Here is a 19,158-nt window from a genome sequence, read left to right as displayed (position 1 = left end):
TGGATAAGTGGAAGAAAATGGGTAGGTGGATTCCAGCCCTTCTTACTCACAAAGTGTGTTTGCAGATGTGATTGCATTGAGGGGACAGTAAGTTGAGAAGGTCTGAAACTACTGTAGATATTACAAGTACGGCAAGTTGTTTCAATCAAACATGACCACTAGAATATACTTGGAAATATTCTTCCAGTTTTGCCACTAGGGGGAGGTGTTGCTCAAAAGATTATTGCAGCGCATTAGCACTGAAAGTGAGACAAATAATTTGAAGGACCTGGTAGTAAACAAATGTTTATTTTCATATAGCCATATAGAAACAGAGTATAAATAGAAACAATGTATAGCAACAGAAACTTTACAAAAGAGAAATAATGTGATGCTTTTAATAATATTATTGGTAACTGCACTTCAAATGCAACAGATGTCCAATAAATATGTTCTATTATCTACAAAATCAATGTGTGTGCTGAAACTATGTAAGTCTGACCTAAAAAAGCCAGCTAGAGATGACAGACGATGCAATAATGTTTTAAGTTGAAACAAACAAACAAAAAAACCCGGCAAAAACTAAAGTACGCAATCCATCTCTGAACCTTCAGGTTCATCCATAAATTTACTGACTAACCAGATCTGACGCTGCTAAGTATAAAGCAGCGTACTATGCTATATAGGGAATGTTAAAGAACTGGATATGTGAAAGCATTTTTCTTCCCTTCACTAAGTGCTACAAAATACTCGTCTGTGCCAACTGCCCGGTGGGAGATGGGAAAGACACAAAAAGGTTTTGGGCCAAAGGAAGGTAGCACCAAGGACCAGCTGCAGGCCAGTGTGCATCATTGGAAAGCACACACCTGTTAGTAACCATACCCCTGGTGATAGCCATCCTGATAACCGTGTTCGTATCCATGTTGATGGTAACCATAGCCACCATATTCATCTTCAGGGCAGCGCATGCCAAGTGACTGCTGGATGGCCATCTCCTGTCTGCGGAGCTGCATAGAGTCTACCAGGTCATAGATGATGGCCATGGACCACATGGGTGAGGGGTACCAGGACTTGACATTGCCATCCTTCCCCACCAGCAGCATGGAGAAGTATTCTGGGCTGATTTGGAAGTAGTTTCTCATGTCCTTCACAAGGGTAGCAGAGAGCCCTTCACGCTCCACGGTAGCACTCCCTGGATGGACCAGAGGATCAGGTTAGGAACAACGTATTAAAGATTGAATTTCACAATAGATGTAGCACATCGACATTTTCCTCTTCCTCTAAACTTATCACACTGAACTCAGATACCAAAAAAGTAGAGACCTTAGCTTTCAGAAAATATATCTGTTCACTATTTTGTATTAAAAATTCTTACCATTGATAGGATAGAGCTCCAAGACTCCGCCCATATCTGGCGACTCTGTGCCAACCAGCTTCAGAATGGCGATGTGCCTCAGGCCTGTGTAACCATGGAAACCATTTTTTGAAAAGACATCAGAATGAGGCAAACAATTTTTAGACAACAGCATGACTTCAAATGAGAACAGCAGTATGCTGACCAACTGTTCCTTATCAGTCTGCTTATTCAGGCTGATTGTTACTTATTTGTTATTGGAACTGTCCTAAGCACTGGTCTCTAGGTAAAGGGAGGAGAATGTGATGGTGGTCCGGAAAGCCCTGCCAAAAAAGCTGTTTCCTCTGAAGTGAGAAAGCCCACATTAAACACAGGAGAACGCTGGCTTCACTTGGTGAGCGCCAAGTGCTGAATACCAGGATCAAACCTCTCAGGCCTTCAGCCCAGTCAGCAGGACAGGCCTTTGTGTGGGATGAGGGAGCGAGGGGGCAGCCCTGGGTGCTAAACCAGCCAACAGCAACACACGAAGGGGAAAAAGTCCCAGTAGAACCTAAACTGGATCTAGTGATGAAGCAAGAAAAGCTGATTTTTTCAATCATCTGACTTGACTTAAATAAAAACAGTGTACACTCAAACAGATAAATGGTAGCACTTTCTAGGAAGTTATATTTCATGAGAGCTTTATAAGCTAGGACAAATGATAAATAATCTGTTAATGCTTCACAGATCAACAGTAAGCTAAAAATATTTTTTTATCATTGCAAGGTTGTAAAAATTTGCTTTGGCTTAAATATAAACCGCTATTTAATGCCCCTGTGTACACACAGTGTATGTGTGTTTGAAGGTGAAACAGGCATGAAACATTCAAAAAGAGAGTGCAGTGAAAGATTACTTGTCATCTTGTTCACTAGCCCTTAAGGTCAGAAACTGATATAATGTAATTGTAGATTTAATGGCTGATTGTTACAAATAAAACATCTGACTCAAGGTCAAGCTCATACACGTGAAAGACCATTTAGTGTTGCAAAAGCAACAAAAGTCTGAAGGGAGCCAGGAAGAAATGTCCAAAATCTTCAGCTTGTGCAAACAAAACAAGAGCGTGAGGTTCATCTTGGGCAGAAAGTCCTGCTGACAGCAGTTATTTGGTTTCACAGAGAAGGAAAGTTCACCATGGGCTATTTAAAGTTTACATGTATCTTCCACAAACCTGTCAAACATGTCAGGTTGTTGAGATTTGCAAAGTTGAGACAAATGCCTCTTTTTGAGATGTGCGGTAATAACTTTCAAGTTGCTGTGGAAAAGTTGACTAACTGGCCGGCTGAAAAGTCTCCTGCCAGGGGAGGAAAAGAAAAACAGTTCAGTTTTTTGCCATTTCCGTCATCTGGGCTCCTTCTCCACATCCGCTGGTGAACATGCATTAACACACACATAGTGCTCATGTGCATAAACACAGGCTGATAATGTCTGGAAAGTTGCAGTAAACAAAAAACACAACTTCTTCATTTGATTAACAGTGTTAGGGAGTAACGGAATACATGTACCGCCGTTACGTATTTAAAATACAAAATATGAGTAACTGTATTCTGTTACAGTTACCATTTAAAAAGGTGGTATTTAGATTACAGTTACTTTGTTGAAATAAATGGATTACACGGCGATACTTCCCTGTTTCATATTGTCGCGGGTCAGGACTGTTTGTGTTTTGTTTGACAGCTACGTTCTGTTGTTCCAGGTGGCAGCATTACGGTTGCCATGGTTACAGGGTGACGCCCTCTCTCTGCGTGTTTCCTGGGTGAGAGAGCGCCTTTTTGTTGTTGTTGTGCTAAGCTAATAGGCAGAATGCTACAGGTATAGCTCTAAAGAATGTAGCCTCATGGGCAGTGTAGTCCGTGCTGCAGGGAGAATGGACTGCCATACACGTTATGTGTCTGTGAGCGAGGGAGGGAGAAAAAGGAAAAGTACGAGCTGTCATCCAGCAAAAACGGGAGCTGGAAACATGTAAATATAATAATAACCACTGCAGCCAAGAAGAGTGCCTGACGAGCCCAGTTGTAAGTAAGCTATTAAGACTCGACTGTACACCGTGTTTTCCTCCGAAACAATAAGTTCTGTTGGAGCAGCCTTTCAATGCCTCTCTCTGTCTCTCGCTAGCAAAGTTGACCCAGACAACAAAGTAAAGCTATTTTTCAGCTACGAGCCCGACACAGAACCCACCGTATTAGCCAGAGGTCCCTTTACTACGGTTCGGAGCCGCGGACCTTCAGTAACAGTAATAAATCACAGCAATAGTACATTCATGTAGTTGTAAACAGCATGATAATATATTAAGTAATCCAAAGTATTCAGAATACGTTACTCTCATTGAGTAACGTAATGGAATACGTTACAGAATACATTTTGGGGCATGTATTCTGTAGTCTGTAATGGAATACATTTTAGAAGTAACCTTCCCAACACTGTTGATTAACATATTCATGAATATTCTGACTAACATTTTGGCAAGCAGGGACGTGACACAGGCCCGTGTGAAGTGAAGGTCACCTTGGAATAAACATGTCATCAAAGGGAAGTTTCATAAAGAGTTCTGCTCTTTTAGGCATCTCTTCCCAGGAAATGAATCTTTGTACTTTCGGACTTGCAGGAACAGAAGATTGTTATGGGCGGCTGTGCATCTTCCACTAATCGGAAGGTCAGTTGTTCAATCTCTTACAGCATTTCTTATGGGGTACAGAGTACAGTGAAAAGGCACATCGTGACCGTTTACAATGAATTAGACTAAGGAGTGTTAATCACACTAACAATCGGTTCATTCAGCCTGCAACTGTGTTTCTTATAGATTTGTTTTTTGGTTGCAGCAGGCAGCAGATTTTTGGAGAAAACCTACCTACACCTTGGATTTGTACCAAATTGTAACCTACACCACCTAAACAGCACCAAGCAGCAGAGAGACTCAATTAGAGCTTGGGTGGCGAGCATATTTGAGCTTTTAGCTACTGAAGTGACCTCTGAAAAGTGAAACTGGTTGACTTCTGGTGACTCACCCAGATTGCAGGCTTGGCTGTTGAGGGCGTAGAGCTGCTGCTGATAGGCCCACTCCTCGTCGTTGGGAGCGGAGATAATGAACAGGCGACGTCTCCATCGGAACCTGCAATCACAGAAAATTTGAGTCCGGATTTAAGTGGCACTTTGGTCCCGCAGTGAAAGCTCTGTACCAAGACAAGGAGTTTGTGCTTGTGTGCTACATATTCCCCCTATTACTGCCAGAGGGTGACAACCCGGAATTATGGTCAAAAACCTGCCAGATCTCTACACTGTGTTCTGGGGGATTCAGGTCTCTATGGCAACAAAAGACAGCCTGTCTTTAGACATCTCCAGGAGAAAATGTGACTGAAATGATTCAGCCTTGAGGAATGGCAGTGTTTTTGTTACTTTTGATTTTCATGGAACACACACATGCAGGCTGCTGCAGTCTGCCAAGTGCTGCTCAGAATTATTTAATTGTGGTCCAGCTGACTGCAACAGATATTTGACTGATGTGGACACAGCATGATGGGACCACCCAGTAATTCCAACTACACAGACTATATCGATCCTTGGGGGAACAACTTATATATGGCATCAATCTCAATAAAATGTTGTAATAGAAACTGTACTGAATACCTCAATTTGTCATGCAAATCTTGCCCCTATGGAATGGTTTGTACGTGTTATTTTTGAGCTAGAAGTTAATGCTACATCAGCATGGGTGCTCTTATCCAGTGTAAACTTCACTGACCAATTATTTTTGTCATAATTTTAGTTAGTTACCTTTGTTTTCATGATGAAAGGGAGACAATAACTAACTAAAAACTAGTGCACGAGACAAAAAAGTGCGATGGAATATATTGATACTTTGGTCTAAATAAAATGAAAAATGTGAGATCCAATCAGAAATATTTTAGCTGTGTACAAAGGCGGGACGAGTTTGGAAGTGACCCAATCAGATGTAATCGCCCTGTGCATAAAATGTGACAAAATATCGAAACCTGGGAGGAAGAGGAGAGTGAGCATATGCATACATTTCACATTTGATATCAAGGAAAATAAGATGGAAACAAACCTTTACACTTTCAATGATATTTAACAGACTAAAAATAGAAATAGACTGAAACTACAATATTTCAGATGCCTAAAACTAAATATTCAAAAGACTATGACTAAAATAATCAAAATGAAAAATGTAAAACAATCACAGCAGTATTCCTGTACACAAATCCATTCTTGTGTGATCCCCGAACAGTTTATGATTGCAGCTTATTAACCAAGCTTGCTAGTGTTAGCTAATAACTTTCTCAACCTCAACCTGAATCGTGTCTCCAAAAACACCACACCATAATGCTAAAATGTAAGGTTTTCAAAACAAGTGGATCAGTGAATCAGTGGCTCTGTCCATCTTTTGTCTACAGGCTTTATTAACTGATCTCACTCATGGGCGAATATCAGCAAATCCCTGCTGATAGTTCTCAAGATGTCTTTGTCAGAAAAAAAGGTTTTAATGTTTGTACATCCACAGTGTTTTGGTCATGCCCTATATTTCCACAGAAATCCTCACCTGGAGAGAAAGTTTTCCAAAGATCTGGGCTTGTCTTCCTTCTTACAGACCACTCCATCTCTCTTCTGCTGCTCCATCTCTCGGATTCGGGAGGAGAAGGTGTCGATGTAGTTAAATACAGCCTTCATGGCAATGGGAACCTCATAGGATTGCTGACAAACAAGATTGACAAGAACCAGTCATACTCTCCCAAAGGTCGAGTCCGAGGTGAAACCACAGAATAAATAAATCAAAATCCCTGTCGACAAAAAATAAAAGAATAAGTAACACTACATTACAGCGGGCATTAAAATAGAAATCCACTGCATGAAAATGGTGAAACTCCTTCCAGTAATGTGATTATATGAAGTTATGCATGTTATTAAATGTGGTGTGGCCTTTACCACATCCCAGCAAATCTTTATAACAACTTCTGGGAAGCAGCAAAACCAAGTATCTCATTTCATCCTAACTGGACACAACACGAACATCTGAAACACGCACAAAAATGTAACACACTTGTACATCTTCCTCAGGACATGCTGAAGTTGCCATTCTGATTCTTTTACACCTTTCCTTGCACTGCACTCTCTGTCCTTTTTCTGTCTAATACACACACCCACATCCGTGTACATTCACAGACTCCTCTGTCTCTGCTGCTGACAGCAGAGGATGTGAACACTGGCCTCTTTGATGAATCTGTCTGAAAAACAGGCTGGTGATTTATCCTGGCACATGCACACACACACTCTTATACACAGATGTTGAGCAAATGTCATGTTGTGTAAATTTAAACAGTGTTTTAGTAAAAGCACCATGTTGGCAGTATTAGGGCAGAGAAAAAGAGAAAGATTTAATGGAAGTGTAAGCAGATAAGTTGTGAATCAGTGAACACTGGAAGAGGACCAACCGACCAACAGCAGTGCTGTTAATCAAGGCTGTTTAAAAGTATTAGTCAGGACTACGTGAAAGGGCAAGTAAAAGAAGTACGATTAAAATCCTCCCTGCTAAAATACCATAGTATATTTAGAGGTCTTTCACAATTCAGTGACTGAATCCTTTAAGGCTATGTTCCAGGAAGGCAGGACGTTTGACACAGCTGATCATGCCGCCTTGGTGAATATGCTACATGACAACAGTCTTGTCCAAGAACGCCGTAACTTAGTTTTGAAATAACCATGACGTGTCTGCTTTCCTGGGTCTTCTTCTGTGTTTTTTCCCGTTTCCAAAGAAATGCCTTTGGATGTGTGTGTGCATCCAAAGGCACTTTGCATTGGTTACATTGTTGCTCTGCTTGGTTCCTTCTTATTTTTTGTATGTACATGCCTTCACTTTCACAATATTTTACAAATATTTGTTTCCCAGAGTCAGAACAGACATTAAAAAGAAGCATTTACCCATGCTGGCTATGTTACGTGGCCTAATCTACAGGGGGATATCTTTTATGAATGTATTCCATTTCCCTGCATTGCTTCTCTTCTCTTCGTGTCATGTCAGCTATTTACAGTGCAGCTGACTGAGAAGAGCTTACACTGCAAATGCTTGTTAAAGGCTCTTTGAGGCTGATGGTGGCGCTTGAACCTAAAGGTTAGTGTGAGCCTGCTATTATAGTTACAATGACAACACATCACTATCATGCTAACTTGTTAGCATGTACTAATTAGTCCTAAACATAACATGGAGCTGAGGCTGTTTGGAATGTCACAGGGTTTTGACATCATATGTTTAGACTGTTTAGCTTACACATATGTACCTCACTGCATGTTTATTGGGCACCGATGCATTACAAATATATATTTACTCATTTATTTTTTTAACACCTTGTTTTGTGTTTTCTTAACACTTTACTAAAACAAGACCATTTAATTTTGGTATCTCACCATAGCACTTGCAACAGTTAAAACAAAGTTAATTTGGAGTAGAAACCAAGTGTAGACATATCAAGTGAACACTAGATATATCTGTATGCCCATCCACATTATCTTTGCCTATATTGACAGCTGTTTATCTCTCTGCTTCAAGCTTTACAGGTACATTAATAACAGTTCTCATATTTAGGCTAAAGATTATTCTCTTTCATTATTATTTCCTCTAGATTAGGGTTGTAGTGGAGATATCAAGGATAGGCAAGGTTGTGGCACTGATTCAGTCTTTGAGCACTACGGTCACCCCGGTGTGTCAGCCAGAACACAATTTAAGGGCAAATTGTCGCAGAGTAGGGAAGAAGGAGCTTGAGGTTCGGTCTGAGGCACTTTATTGTCACAACTCAATTTCTGGGGCTGTAAAGCAGTTGCATGTGTATGTATGTGGTTTTACATAACACCCCCACCAGACCAACACTGCTCATCTGACCTTAAACTGCCCACCTTACTAACCGGATGATGTCACTATACGGTGGACTGGCCCAAACTGACAGAAGATTGAATATTAAATGAACAGTAGATAAACTTATATAAACTTATGAACACCAATAGAATTATCCTATGAACTTTGGGGCCTTTTATACAAGGGTCAGCCAACTCCAGGCCTCAGGGGCTGGGGTCCTGCAGGTTTTAGATCTCACCCTGGGTCAACACACCTGAATCAAATGATTGGTTCATTACCAGGCCTCTGGAGAACTGCAGGACATGCTGAGGAGGTTATTTAGCCATTTAAGCCATCAGCTGTGCTAGATCAAGGACAAGGGTACACACATGTATATTTATATGGCTCTTTGAGAGGATATTGATTAGGGCTGCACGATTTTTTTCTCGTTTTGCACAGTGTTGATGGGAGCCATATCTTTAGCCAGGTCATAAGTGATAGCCTCCGTAATTTCTTTGTGCCTGCGGGAGGTCGACGGGTATGGGGAAGTGCTGTATAAAGTTCCCGTTATTAATGTTTGGGTGGTTGACAGGGACGGATTTTCTCCTGTCACTTTCTTGGCCTTTACAGCTTCGTCATATTGCACTTTATGGTGACGTTTGAGGTGGTTGTACAGATTTGTAGTGTTAGCTTGCGGTGCTGCTACTATGGCAAAACACAGCTTGCAAATGATATTTTTTTGACTCTCATCATCTTCTTTGAAGCCAAAAAACTTCCACATGGAGGAATGAGAACTTTTTCTTGGAAGTAATTTTACAGTGGGGTTGTCATTCTCACCGCCATCAGGAAACGTTTCCTATGCGCTCATTGTGTTTTCTCCCCTCGGTAGTGATGTGCGGATCGATCCTGAAATATCGATTCCTCCGATACCAATCATTTATGTTCTAGAATCGATTCTCACATTAAAATATCGATATTTTAGTAATTTAGGGTAAATTTGTAGTTTATCATTAACTGGAACACAGTGGAAAGAAACTATAACATTCGGATTGTCTACATTCAAAGGAACTACTTCCTCTTCCGCCTTTCATAGTCATGTGCGAAATAGGCTGTCTCGCAGCCTTGTCGTGCGCACTCACAACAATGGCTGAGCGTAATTGGAGTCATGTGCGTTACCTCCACAAAAACTGAGACGTGGTTTGCCATACATGTGGAAAAAAGGTGAGGTGTTGTGGCCATACTAGGGAGACATTCAAAAAGGCTGTTGGGGGGGGATAAATACATTTTACAGGGTTTATTTATCGGATAAAATACGTTAAATGTCCGGAAACAGCAGGGGTGTCCAAATTCAGAGGCTGCTTCCACCTGAGGACCCGGCCTTCGTGGTCTAAAGAAAGCCGGGAAGTACGGCACGAGCTCCCTCCGTGGAGTGAAACTGCCGTCTGCTCCTTGCTATCTAAAATATAACCGGGCGCTGGCGTAAACTCTCGACCGTCTCACACTTCTGTTTAATCAGTTTTCTGTTTGACGTTTATTCAGCTGTGTGAAAATCCCGGAGGAACCCTCCTGAGGGATTAATAAAGTTAAATTTAATTTAATCTAATCTAATATCTCAGCCAAACTGATTTACTCACGAACAAATAAAACACTGAAAAACAAACAATAACATTTTTAAGTTATCTAAGTGACTTATATATCATGTTTAACCCGAGTAGCGAAAGACAGCGGGGGTTTGAAAACAATGTGTCGATGGGTTCAGATATTTGAAGTTTACACAGATACATTCTCGCCTGAAAATATGTTAAAAATGTTATGTCCCGGATCAAAATGCGGTACAATCGTCATCCTTTTTTCTTTTTTTTTTAAAATCATTGTCATTTGGAAATGAGATCGCACATAAGTATGAATCGAGATTGCGATTTTCTAACGATTAATCGTGCAGCCCTAATATTGATTGACAGTAATGCATTCCCAAGTCCCTCCAACAGGACTTGAAATTGGTGTGAAATATAAGAGCTGCTCAAAAAACATGTAACTTTTAAGAATTTCATCACAGCGTGAAACTACAGTTCTCAAAAAAGCTCACCACACCACCTTCTTCCTCGACACCGTCACATTCAGTGAGTATATGTTTATAACTCTTCTTTTCAAAACAAAAATGTGTGTGTGAATCTCCAATCATCTCCTGGATGATTGAGAATGCATCAAGACGTGAGTGTGTGTGGTTCATTTAGGGGACATCTTTACATTTTAGAGTGAAAAAACTGCTTGACTTGCATGCTTTCCAAATTCACACCGCATTAATTTAAGTATTCAACAAGCTAATTGATCTACACAGCATGGCCATTCTGTTATGGGGCTGCACCTTTATTATCAATATAACATACCTTGATGTGACTGTGGTCTGGCACTATTTACCTAAACCTGAATTAAATTATTCACAAGTCACTACAACAGGTATTTAGGCAAATGTGCAAACCACTACACTATAGAGCCCCAGCCTTCACATAATCCTCCCATACTGCTTAGAAAGAGTAAGTCTCTACCTTGACTCTCATGTCAGTGTCTGTGAGGACCATGTGGAACTCCTCGTAGGTCATGCCAAACTCTTTCCTCAGCTCTGTGATCAGATCCTGGTTCACCAGGTCTTCTTGACGAAGGCCCTTCATAGGCTTGTCATTCTCTGGAGAAATAAAGGCACATTAGACAGATTCAATATCTACTTTCCTACTTTAAAGGGGGTACTAATTTCCCCTTTAAAGAAAATCAATTAACTGTTAAAATCAAAGGAACATAACATTTATTATATTTGGAATCTTAGTGAAATGGTCCAAAAGTCAAATCTAATCTAATTAGATCTAAATAATCTAATATAAATCTAATATATTGCCCGGAATATCAGATTGGAAAAATTGGGGAAAGAAGGAAAACTGCACACTATTGGTTAATCTGTCTTCTGTCATGTCTCCCTCCCCTCACTGCCAGTCGGCTAGAAAAGTACAGGGCAGATACAAAAACTGCTTAAGACATGTTACAGTCGTATTTCTTAACGTAAAACGAAGAGCAATTGTTTCCCAGTTAACATGCTTACTCCTCATGTAGTTTAGTTATCTATGCTGATTTCAAAAAACTGCTCCTTTAACAAATTTGTCTGAGACGTTTAAGAATTAGACTCTTGAGTGAAGAGCAGAACTGAAGCATGCAGAATGAATCGGGGACAAACTGGACAAACAGCAGCTGAGATCTAAAAGGGTTGGATGTCTCAGAAGTCTAATGGAGCTGGTGTTTATGCAGACCAAAGCCTTTAATCATAGCTCCTCCGGTGTGTATGACATACAGACCACAGAACAGTGTGTTCTTGGTGGCTGGTTTGCCCACTCTCTGCTGTGTAATGTGTATGAGCAATCACGTCAGGAAACCCCCAGTACATGTAGGTGGCAGAGGACAGACTCTACACACAGATATGTACAGCAAACACTCTTTAATATGGTCTATATGCAAAACATACACGTGGCCAACCAGGCTACAACCCAAAGATGAAGTCACTGTAACCAGAGGAGGGGCAATGCTGAAAGGACCAGCTGTTTTTACATGATCACACACAGTGTGTTTCTCTCACTTCCAAGGACTCTTATGTTGACTTCCATTTACTTTCTTCAGATTCATTTACATACTGTTGCTTACCTTAACCTAAACTTAAATCAAGCCTTCATAATTAAAGCGAATGAAGACTTACCAACAGAGGTGGGTCACAACAATGTGACTACATAAAAACATTATGTCTGGATAAAATCACATCTGCACATTGAGTGACACACTTAAAAAGCTTAACAAAGAGCAGTTAACACACATCAACCGCAGCCTCTGGTTTGAGACGGCTATAAAATGTCTCAAAATAGAAGCCAAGCACAAATGACGCAGTGCGTCTCACAAAAACAGCAGCAGTTTTGTTTCATTTGAACAAGTAGGTTTTCAAGCACTGTTATAACTGCTCTCTGTGTGCATGTGGGTGTGATGAATTAAATGTCTCCAGCTTACACATCAACTCCGCAGGAGATGATGCACAGGAAAGGTATGCACTCTGGTTTGCTCTCCTGGTACATGTTATACAGACTCCTGTACTTCATAGCTGCTGAACTCATCACATTTTGTATTGGAAGCTGAAGGCATTCCTACCTCTAGCTACAAATAAAGTATAATTACTAAAATAAGCAACGGTATTATGGTAAATGAGCCGAATCTAACATCACTGAATTCAGAGGTCAACACTGTTTAGTATCACCTGCACAGAGAAGCACAAAACACTGTGGCTTTGGCAGAGTCGGTGCGCATTCTGGATGTCACTGTGGGAGCAGAGATCTCTGCTGAACACATCTAGTTTTACATAATGTGAGGAAGGTAAAACAAGGACAGGACAGCAGACGTGGCAGGAGACACTTTTCCTTGCCGCAGTCTCAGTATGGACAGCACTCGCACAACAACATTTCCCTGAAAAATGGTATTTTAAGGCAAATCACGTCTACTGTATTCCTAAAAACATGCAAACTTACTTACATTTATGACAGAATGCCTGAGTCTGTTTATTTCAGTGCTAAGTAGAGAGAAAATGCTTTCCTTTTTGGTGATAACCACAATTGTTATCAACAACCCTCCGGTGTAAGAGAGAGTTTCACTGTGAAGGAGATTAAGGGTGAGGTCAGTGAGAACATGTGGCTGGACACTGATTCCCATCATTGTTTTGTTACAATAATATACTAATACACAAAATGGGTTGATGTTTCAGAAACACAGTGCCTAACCCACTAACTTCATCTAAGATGACATTACCTTTGCCTCCCAAAGCCTTCTACTGATCTGAAATACAGGACTAGAAAGACAGATCATATTTCTTACATTCTTTTATATTGCTTCCAGTCAGGGCTAGATCGGGAAACCCTGAATCATCCCTCAGTCATGCTGCTGTGGGCTCAGGCTGATGGGGGACTTTGCAAAACACTGTGAGCATCGCACTGAACAGCTTCTCTGCTCACTATTTGTCTTCTCTTTCCAGCAGGTTGCGCCTTGTTCTCCTCTCTTTCTCCTCACTTGCCCAACTGTCTCACCCTGAAGTGGTTCTGTCAGAAATCTCTTCTTGTTAAAAAGTTCTTCCTTCCCACTTTCACCAAATGTTTACTTGCAGGGTATCTGATCATTGGGGTTTTCTCTTGTATTGCAGGGTCTTTAGTATATAAAACAAGTTGGGATGGCTGTTGTTGTAGATCGGGGCAATAAAAAATAAACCTGGACTAACTGCTTTGTTGTTCTGTGTTTCTAGTTAACATGTTGTTTTTTTGTTTGTTTGTTTGTTTGTTTGTTTTTGTGTGGTGCACAGAAGTTCCCACTGTTGTGTTACTGGTTTAATATTGTTTTCCTCATACTACATGTGAGTATTCTGTGTCTTCACAAAGTAGATCAGAAAAGTGGCAGCTCTTAAAATGACAGGAAAAGCATTTAGCTGGATCTACGATGACTCTGTCATCCTAAGGAAGATTTACTGACAGCAGAAACATGACTTTGAGTTAGAATTACAGTCTTTTGCTGGTTAACTGCGGTGTTTTGCTGCATGGAAGGGCTGTTTGGGAAATCCATCTTCAGTGCTGGAAACTTCAAAAATGTTTCATTGTTTCAAAATGTTGCAGTTGAGAAATGCTGCACGTCCGGAAAACATCTGCTCCAAATTGAGAGCCACATGAGCTATTCAAAAAAGGTGCCTGGCTGAGCAACTGAAAGACTTGCTACAGTTAATAGCGATTGTGGCATATACCATGTCAAAACAAGGAGCAAAAAAAACAACAACGTATTGAACCCTCTCATACTGCATATGGAACTACTTACCTATCTGATAGTGGTCGATTTTCATGGTGGAGTTGGTCAAAGAGCCAAAAATAGTTATGATAGAGACTTTCCTGATGGCCATCTCACACACAGACTCCAGGTACTCATCCCTCTGCTGAACATACATACTGATCTCCTCACTGGGGGATGTAATCAGCTGGAGGAAGGGAGGGAGTGGAAACAGGGAGGTTAGAGTATCCTGTGTATGCTGTGACACGCGCGCGTGCAAATACAGTGCGCTGCAGAGGTGATGTTTACATTAACCTGCAGGCGGACGGTGGGGCATATTTTCCCAGCCTGTTCACAGCACCACTGTGATAAGAATCTATACTGGCTGCAAAACAGAGCCGCACAGTCTGTTAGCTCACAGCTGTGCAGTCTTTCAAATACCTGGATGATGGTTGTGCTACCTACCCTACCACTTCACTATAAAGAAGTGACACTGTACAATAAATGGTACAGAGGTGCTTACCTGTTTGTTGACTAGTGAAAAATCAATCAACAATAAATTATTTGTCCTGATGTGAGTCTTTAGAACATTTCAGTACTCTGTCTTGGAAAACAAAGTCTTTCCTTATTGGAGCCGCACCAACTGTAGGTCACTTCCTTCTGCTCCACACTGCCAGCTGCTCAGTGATTCAGAATGGTGTAATGCTCAACTTCCCAACTCAAAACCTATCCAGTCGATCAAAATTTGAAGTCCAGAAAAAAAGCACTAATTTCATGTTTGACTAATGAGTTTGGCAGGCATGTCTGTTGGATCACTGATGGCTGTGTCTTTTAATTTCTCTTATAGCTGCATTCATTACTGTAGTGCTGATGTGTTTCTTTAAAGAAACTGTTTGAGATTTTAGGGAATTTTGCTTATTTGCTTCCTTGCTGCAAGTTGGATGAAGAGATTGATCCCATTCTCGAGTTTGTTTGGGAAATATATTAAGTTACAGCTATTGGCCAGTTAGCTTAGCATAAAGCTGGCTGATAGTTGTATTTGACAGAAAACTCAGTTAATTACTGAGGAGATATTTAGATTATTACAGAAAGGAGGCAACATCAATTAATTACTGAGGTAATGCTAAATCAGAAATTAAATCACATCATGCTTCATCTGTTGGAGCCATTTTTGGCTGGGTGTAGAGAAGTCCATGCTATCTGCTTATCAGGAAGTGGCTGTGTTTGAAATATAATAGACTAATAAGCAACTGTTCCAGATGCCCATAGTCTGATATTTGTATTCATCTGTATTTTGGCAAGAAATCAAATAAGCACTTTGGACAAAATGTTAAACCTGTTCCCACACTTAGCGATGGTGCTCTGAGTACTGACATTTCCCTCTGGCCAAAGCTCGAAACCTGGAGTTTTGCCAGGTGAAAGAGCCTCTTATAAACTGTTAGTATTATGTCATGCTCTCACCAGCAGCCGCCTCCTGTTTTCAAAGTAATCCAGAAAGGAGGCAAGGGCACCCTTTGGTGGTGGCGTTGGCTTTTTAGTGGGCTTTGGATAGTCCACTTTCTCCGGGTACTTTGACGCCTTCTTTCCATTTTTCTTTCCCCCGATCTTTCCCTCCTTCCCTGGCTTTCCTCTTCTGTCGGCTTTCTTGGCACCCTTGTCATTCTTTTTCTTCTTCTTGTCATGCTTATCGTGCTTTCCCTTCCTGGTAGGAGTGATAACAGTGATAACTTCTGGCTCCTCTGGATTGCTTGCTGTTGGCTTGCTAGGCTCATACTTGTCTTCATACTCGTTAGTCAACACCTGCGCACAAAAGCAGATATTATTTTTCATTTTGTTCACTGATTCAAACACTGTGAGAATGATTTGGTCTTGAGCTGGTGTCGTGGTAAACCTTTCTTTGTACACACAAAAATGATGGTGAAATGAGTTATGTTGGCTGCTAAACAGCTATTTCATTTGAAAAGCTCCAATGAAAAGCAATTAAAGTAATCAGCAAGAAGTGTGCTGCATAGGTACTCATGGATATTATTTAGAAATTTATGTAATGTATGGTTTTAGCACTAATATATGCCCAGGTGTTTTGTATTCTATAAATAGCATGAATCTGAAACCCATTAAAATACAAAGTCAATCTATTAAATCTATCTTTAAAATGAATGTTACAGATTACCTTGTCTCCACCGTTCTTCTTCTTGGTGGGTTTGGTCTTTGGGAGTCTATGTGTGATGGGTAGCTTGCGGCTGTGTGGATCTCTGTTGAGTTTGTCAGTGCGGTTATCTCCAGCTGGGGTGGTTTTCAATGGGTACCGTTCCCTCTCTCTGCGGTTGTAGTAGTATGGATCAGCGGTAGTTCTTGGCAGTGGGAGCCACAGGGCTGTGGTAGGAGCTCTGGTCGTTTTCTTAGTGGTGGTAGTAGTAGTGGGCCTTTTTGTGGTGGTTGGTTTTCTGGTTGTCGTTGTAGTTGTTGTTGCTCTGGTTGTTGTAGTAGTCGTAGTGGTGGTCGTGGGCTGGGTTGCTGTTGTTGTTGTTGTTGTTGTAGTGGTAGTAGTTGTGGTTGGTTGTTTAGTTGTTGTTCTGGTGGTGGTTGTAGTAGGTCGGGTTGTTTTGCTATTTGAGTTTAGTTTTATTGTAGGTGTGTCAGGAACTGGCAAGATGGAGACAGAGATCACGGGTAAACATTCCATTTTGCATACACTCAAAAAAAAAAAAAGATTATTCACCCTAATAAACATGAAGCAATAATTTTGAATAAAACACAACTGAAATAAATACAATTTAAGATTAATTTAAATTCAAATTCAAACTTTTAATTGAAATAGTAAATTCCTAAGGAAAATGTGCTTTGTATAAACTGAATGTATACTATTTAAGTAAATTTAATTTGAGCAGATTCCATTAAATGTAACATATTACATTGTACTTATGTAACAATTTAATGGACGATTTATGCATTGGTATGCGTCATCAGTGTATACTGTTAAAAAAAACATTTGTAAAACTACAGGAATTTTAGTACAGTAATATACTGTACTCAACTTTGTTTCTGAGTACAGCTGCACACTGTAAACGATATTATAAAAAATATGAAAAAATATGAACAGCAAGATACAACATAATTTTACAAAGAGGAAAAAAAAATCCTCTTTGGTTTAAATCCTGGATTTAACAGTGTTGTGAGAGTTTTTCAGTTATTTGGTGTTTAGAATTTGTTTGTTGTTTCTGTATGAGGTGTTTTTAAGAGACTGCGTGACTAAGAGTAGGGTTAAGGTTCAGCTGGCAATGCATTATAATGGCACAGAATCTTTTAGGAAGTAATCTGAGATAGTAATAAACTATAATGAACTACTGACAGTGCTGCTTAGTAAAAGCTATATTCTACATAGCACAGTACCATAAAGATTTTTACAGTGAGGAAATTGTTGTAGTTTATAGGAGGGCACTGAACACTGTAACAGCTGACAAATCTAGCAGCCAGCACCCTGAAAACCCAGAGTGCCATAATTCACATTATTCAAACTGGTCTAGATTACTTACATGAAGACTGGGCAAGTGAAAACCAACCTGAGGAAAGGTTGAGTGTCAACTTGATCTCATGGCTGCCCTTCCTGGTGTAACCATCCAGTTTATCCAGGCTGCAGACTGACACTAAGTCTGTTTGCAGCTTCTCCCAGTCTCAAACCAAAGATCTTTTGTTTATAAGGCACATGTGGTAATCACTGCACCATGGATATATTCTAGAAAGGTTCAATGTTAATTAAGAAGTTTTAAAACTAAAAAGTGTGGATTTCCCTGCTGTGAAAACAAACATGTTGAAAAAAATGTTTATCATGGTCATTCTCACCTGCAAGTGTGCCTTCTTCCACTTGTCCCTCCACACCTGCTCCTTTACACTTCTGGATGAAGCCTTTCTGGCGGAGCTTCTCGAGCTTCCTCATGGGTGACTGGTCAATGACCTCATACATGGCCTCCAGCCTCACAGGGTAGGGATATCTCTCTTCCACCTGCAGGGTTTTCTTCAGAAGCACCATTCCAAACTTGCCTGCAGTTCAACACATTAATAGATTAAGCATATGATATTTTTGGTTAATATCGGCACCTGCAATGACGTTTTGACCCATGCACAAGTTGAGACAGAGGCTTATGCTCTCTACCTTCTTACCTTTCTCTAGTTTTAGGAAGCTCATTAGTCTGGGGATGAGTGCAGTATCTAGTGGCTCCTCCATCACTTTCCCCTCTGTTGTAATTCTCCGGACCTTGCCTCCCATCTCTCCTTCTTGATGAAACATGACTATCTGGTGGACGTGTCTTTCTGCCAGCTCGCAGTAGACATCTGGCTTCAGAAGTGACATCATCAGTCGGTAGTAGCCGTCTGAGTCATGGGGCGCCGAGATAACGAGGACTCGGTTTTTTCCTGCAAAGCTGGCCAGCAGATTTGGTGACCCGGCGCTGCTGGGCATGCGGGTAACTCTGGCTCTGGCTCCTGGAGTACCTTCATCTGTCAGTTGACGGGACAAGCCAATCTGTCCATTCGTCCCTATCCTTCGCAACCGGCCTCCTGCTCTCTTGGCTCCCTCCAGGTTCCCCGACCTGGCGGTAAGCGGAATCGCCTCGTCTGCCTGCACATTTTGTGCGTTCTTGTTGCTGTGCACCGAGATTGCCGAAGCATATCCAGGGCGCAAACGTCCCTGAAAGCGTCGGCGCAGTTGCACCCGCTTGAGGTGAGTCTGTTTGTCGGCATGGGTCCAGGTAAGCAGATATATCAAAGCTAAACTGAGAACAAAACCCCTCATTGTTGTGTGAAATTAAAGTAGGCTAAACACTCACTGCCGTAAATGCAAAGATCCAGTGGTGGATCCTTGAACCCGTGCGTCTTTAGCGCATCTGAGGGTGACAATCAATTAATTCCAGATGAAGAGTGCAGCGCGCGCGGGATCGGCACATAATCTGCCAATAACCACTTTCAGAGCATGACTTCTACTGAGGAAATCCACGTTGCTGTCTGCCTTTAATCTGGCAAACAATACGAACACGAGAAGAGTTCAGCGCACAGATCTACAACTTCATCTCAGCAGCACTTTCGTTTCCAACTCACAGAACAGAAGATCAGAAGCGTCGATCATTGCAGTTAT

General features: G+C 41.0%; 1 protein-coding gene across 1 annotated transcript; it reads right to left on the bottom strand.

Annotated features, from left to right (window-relative positions):
* Positions 1 to 269: 269 nt before the first annotated feature.
* On the bottom strand, positions 270 to 18,819 carry ccdc80 (coiled-coil domain containing 80). The gene is made up of 10 exons (XM_085135726.1): positions 18,189 to 18,819; positions 17,871 to 18,068; positions 16,201 to 16,673; positions 15,492 to 15,830; positions 14,082 to 14,238; positions 10,754 to 10,890; positions 5,925 to 6,076; positions 4,375 to 4,478; positions 1,355 to 1,438; positions 270 to 1,171 (listed from the first exon to the last, which is right to left on the bottom strand). Exons 1-10 carry the CDS (start codon positions 18,817 to 18,819, stop codon positions 849 to 851), a joined length of 2,598 nt encoding a protein of 865 aa, XP_084991852.1. The 3' UTR covers positions 270 to 848.
* Between the last annotated feature and the right edge of the window lie 339 nt (positions 18,820 to 19,158).

Source organism: Neolamprologus multifasciatus, chromosome 16 (genome assembly GCF_963576455.1).
Source record: "Neolamprologus multifasciatus chromosome 16, fNeoMul1.2, whole genome shotgun sequence".
NCBI lineage: Eukaryota > Metazoa > Chordata > Actinopteri > Cichliformes > Cichlidae > Neolamprologus > Neolamprologus multifasciatus.
This window is presented reverse-complemented; position numbering and strand designations above follow the sequence as displayed.

Coding starts and splice junctions, on each gene's coding strand:
- ccdc80 (XM_085135726.1), bottom strand. CDS start 18,819: ATGAGGGGTTTTGTTCTCAGTTTAGCTTTGATATATCTGCTTACCTGG. Junction 18,069..18,188: donor CTTCCTAAAACTAGAGAAAG/GTAAGAAGGTAG, acceptor GTTGAACTGCAG/GCAAGTTTGGAATGGTGCTT. Junction 14,239..15,491: donor AAAACAGGAGGCGGCTGCTG/GTGAGAGCATGA, acceptor CCCTTCCTCCAG/CTGATTACATCCCCCAGTGA.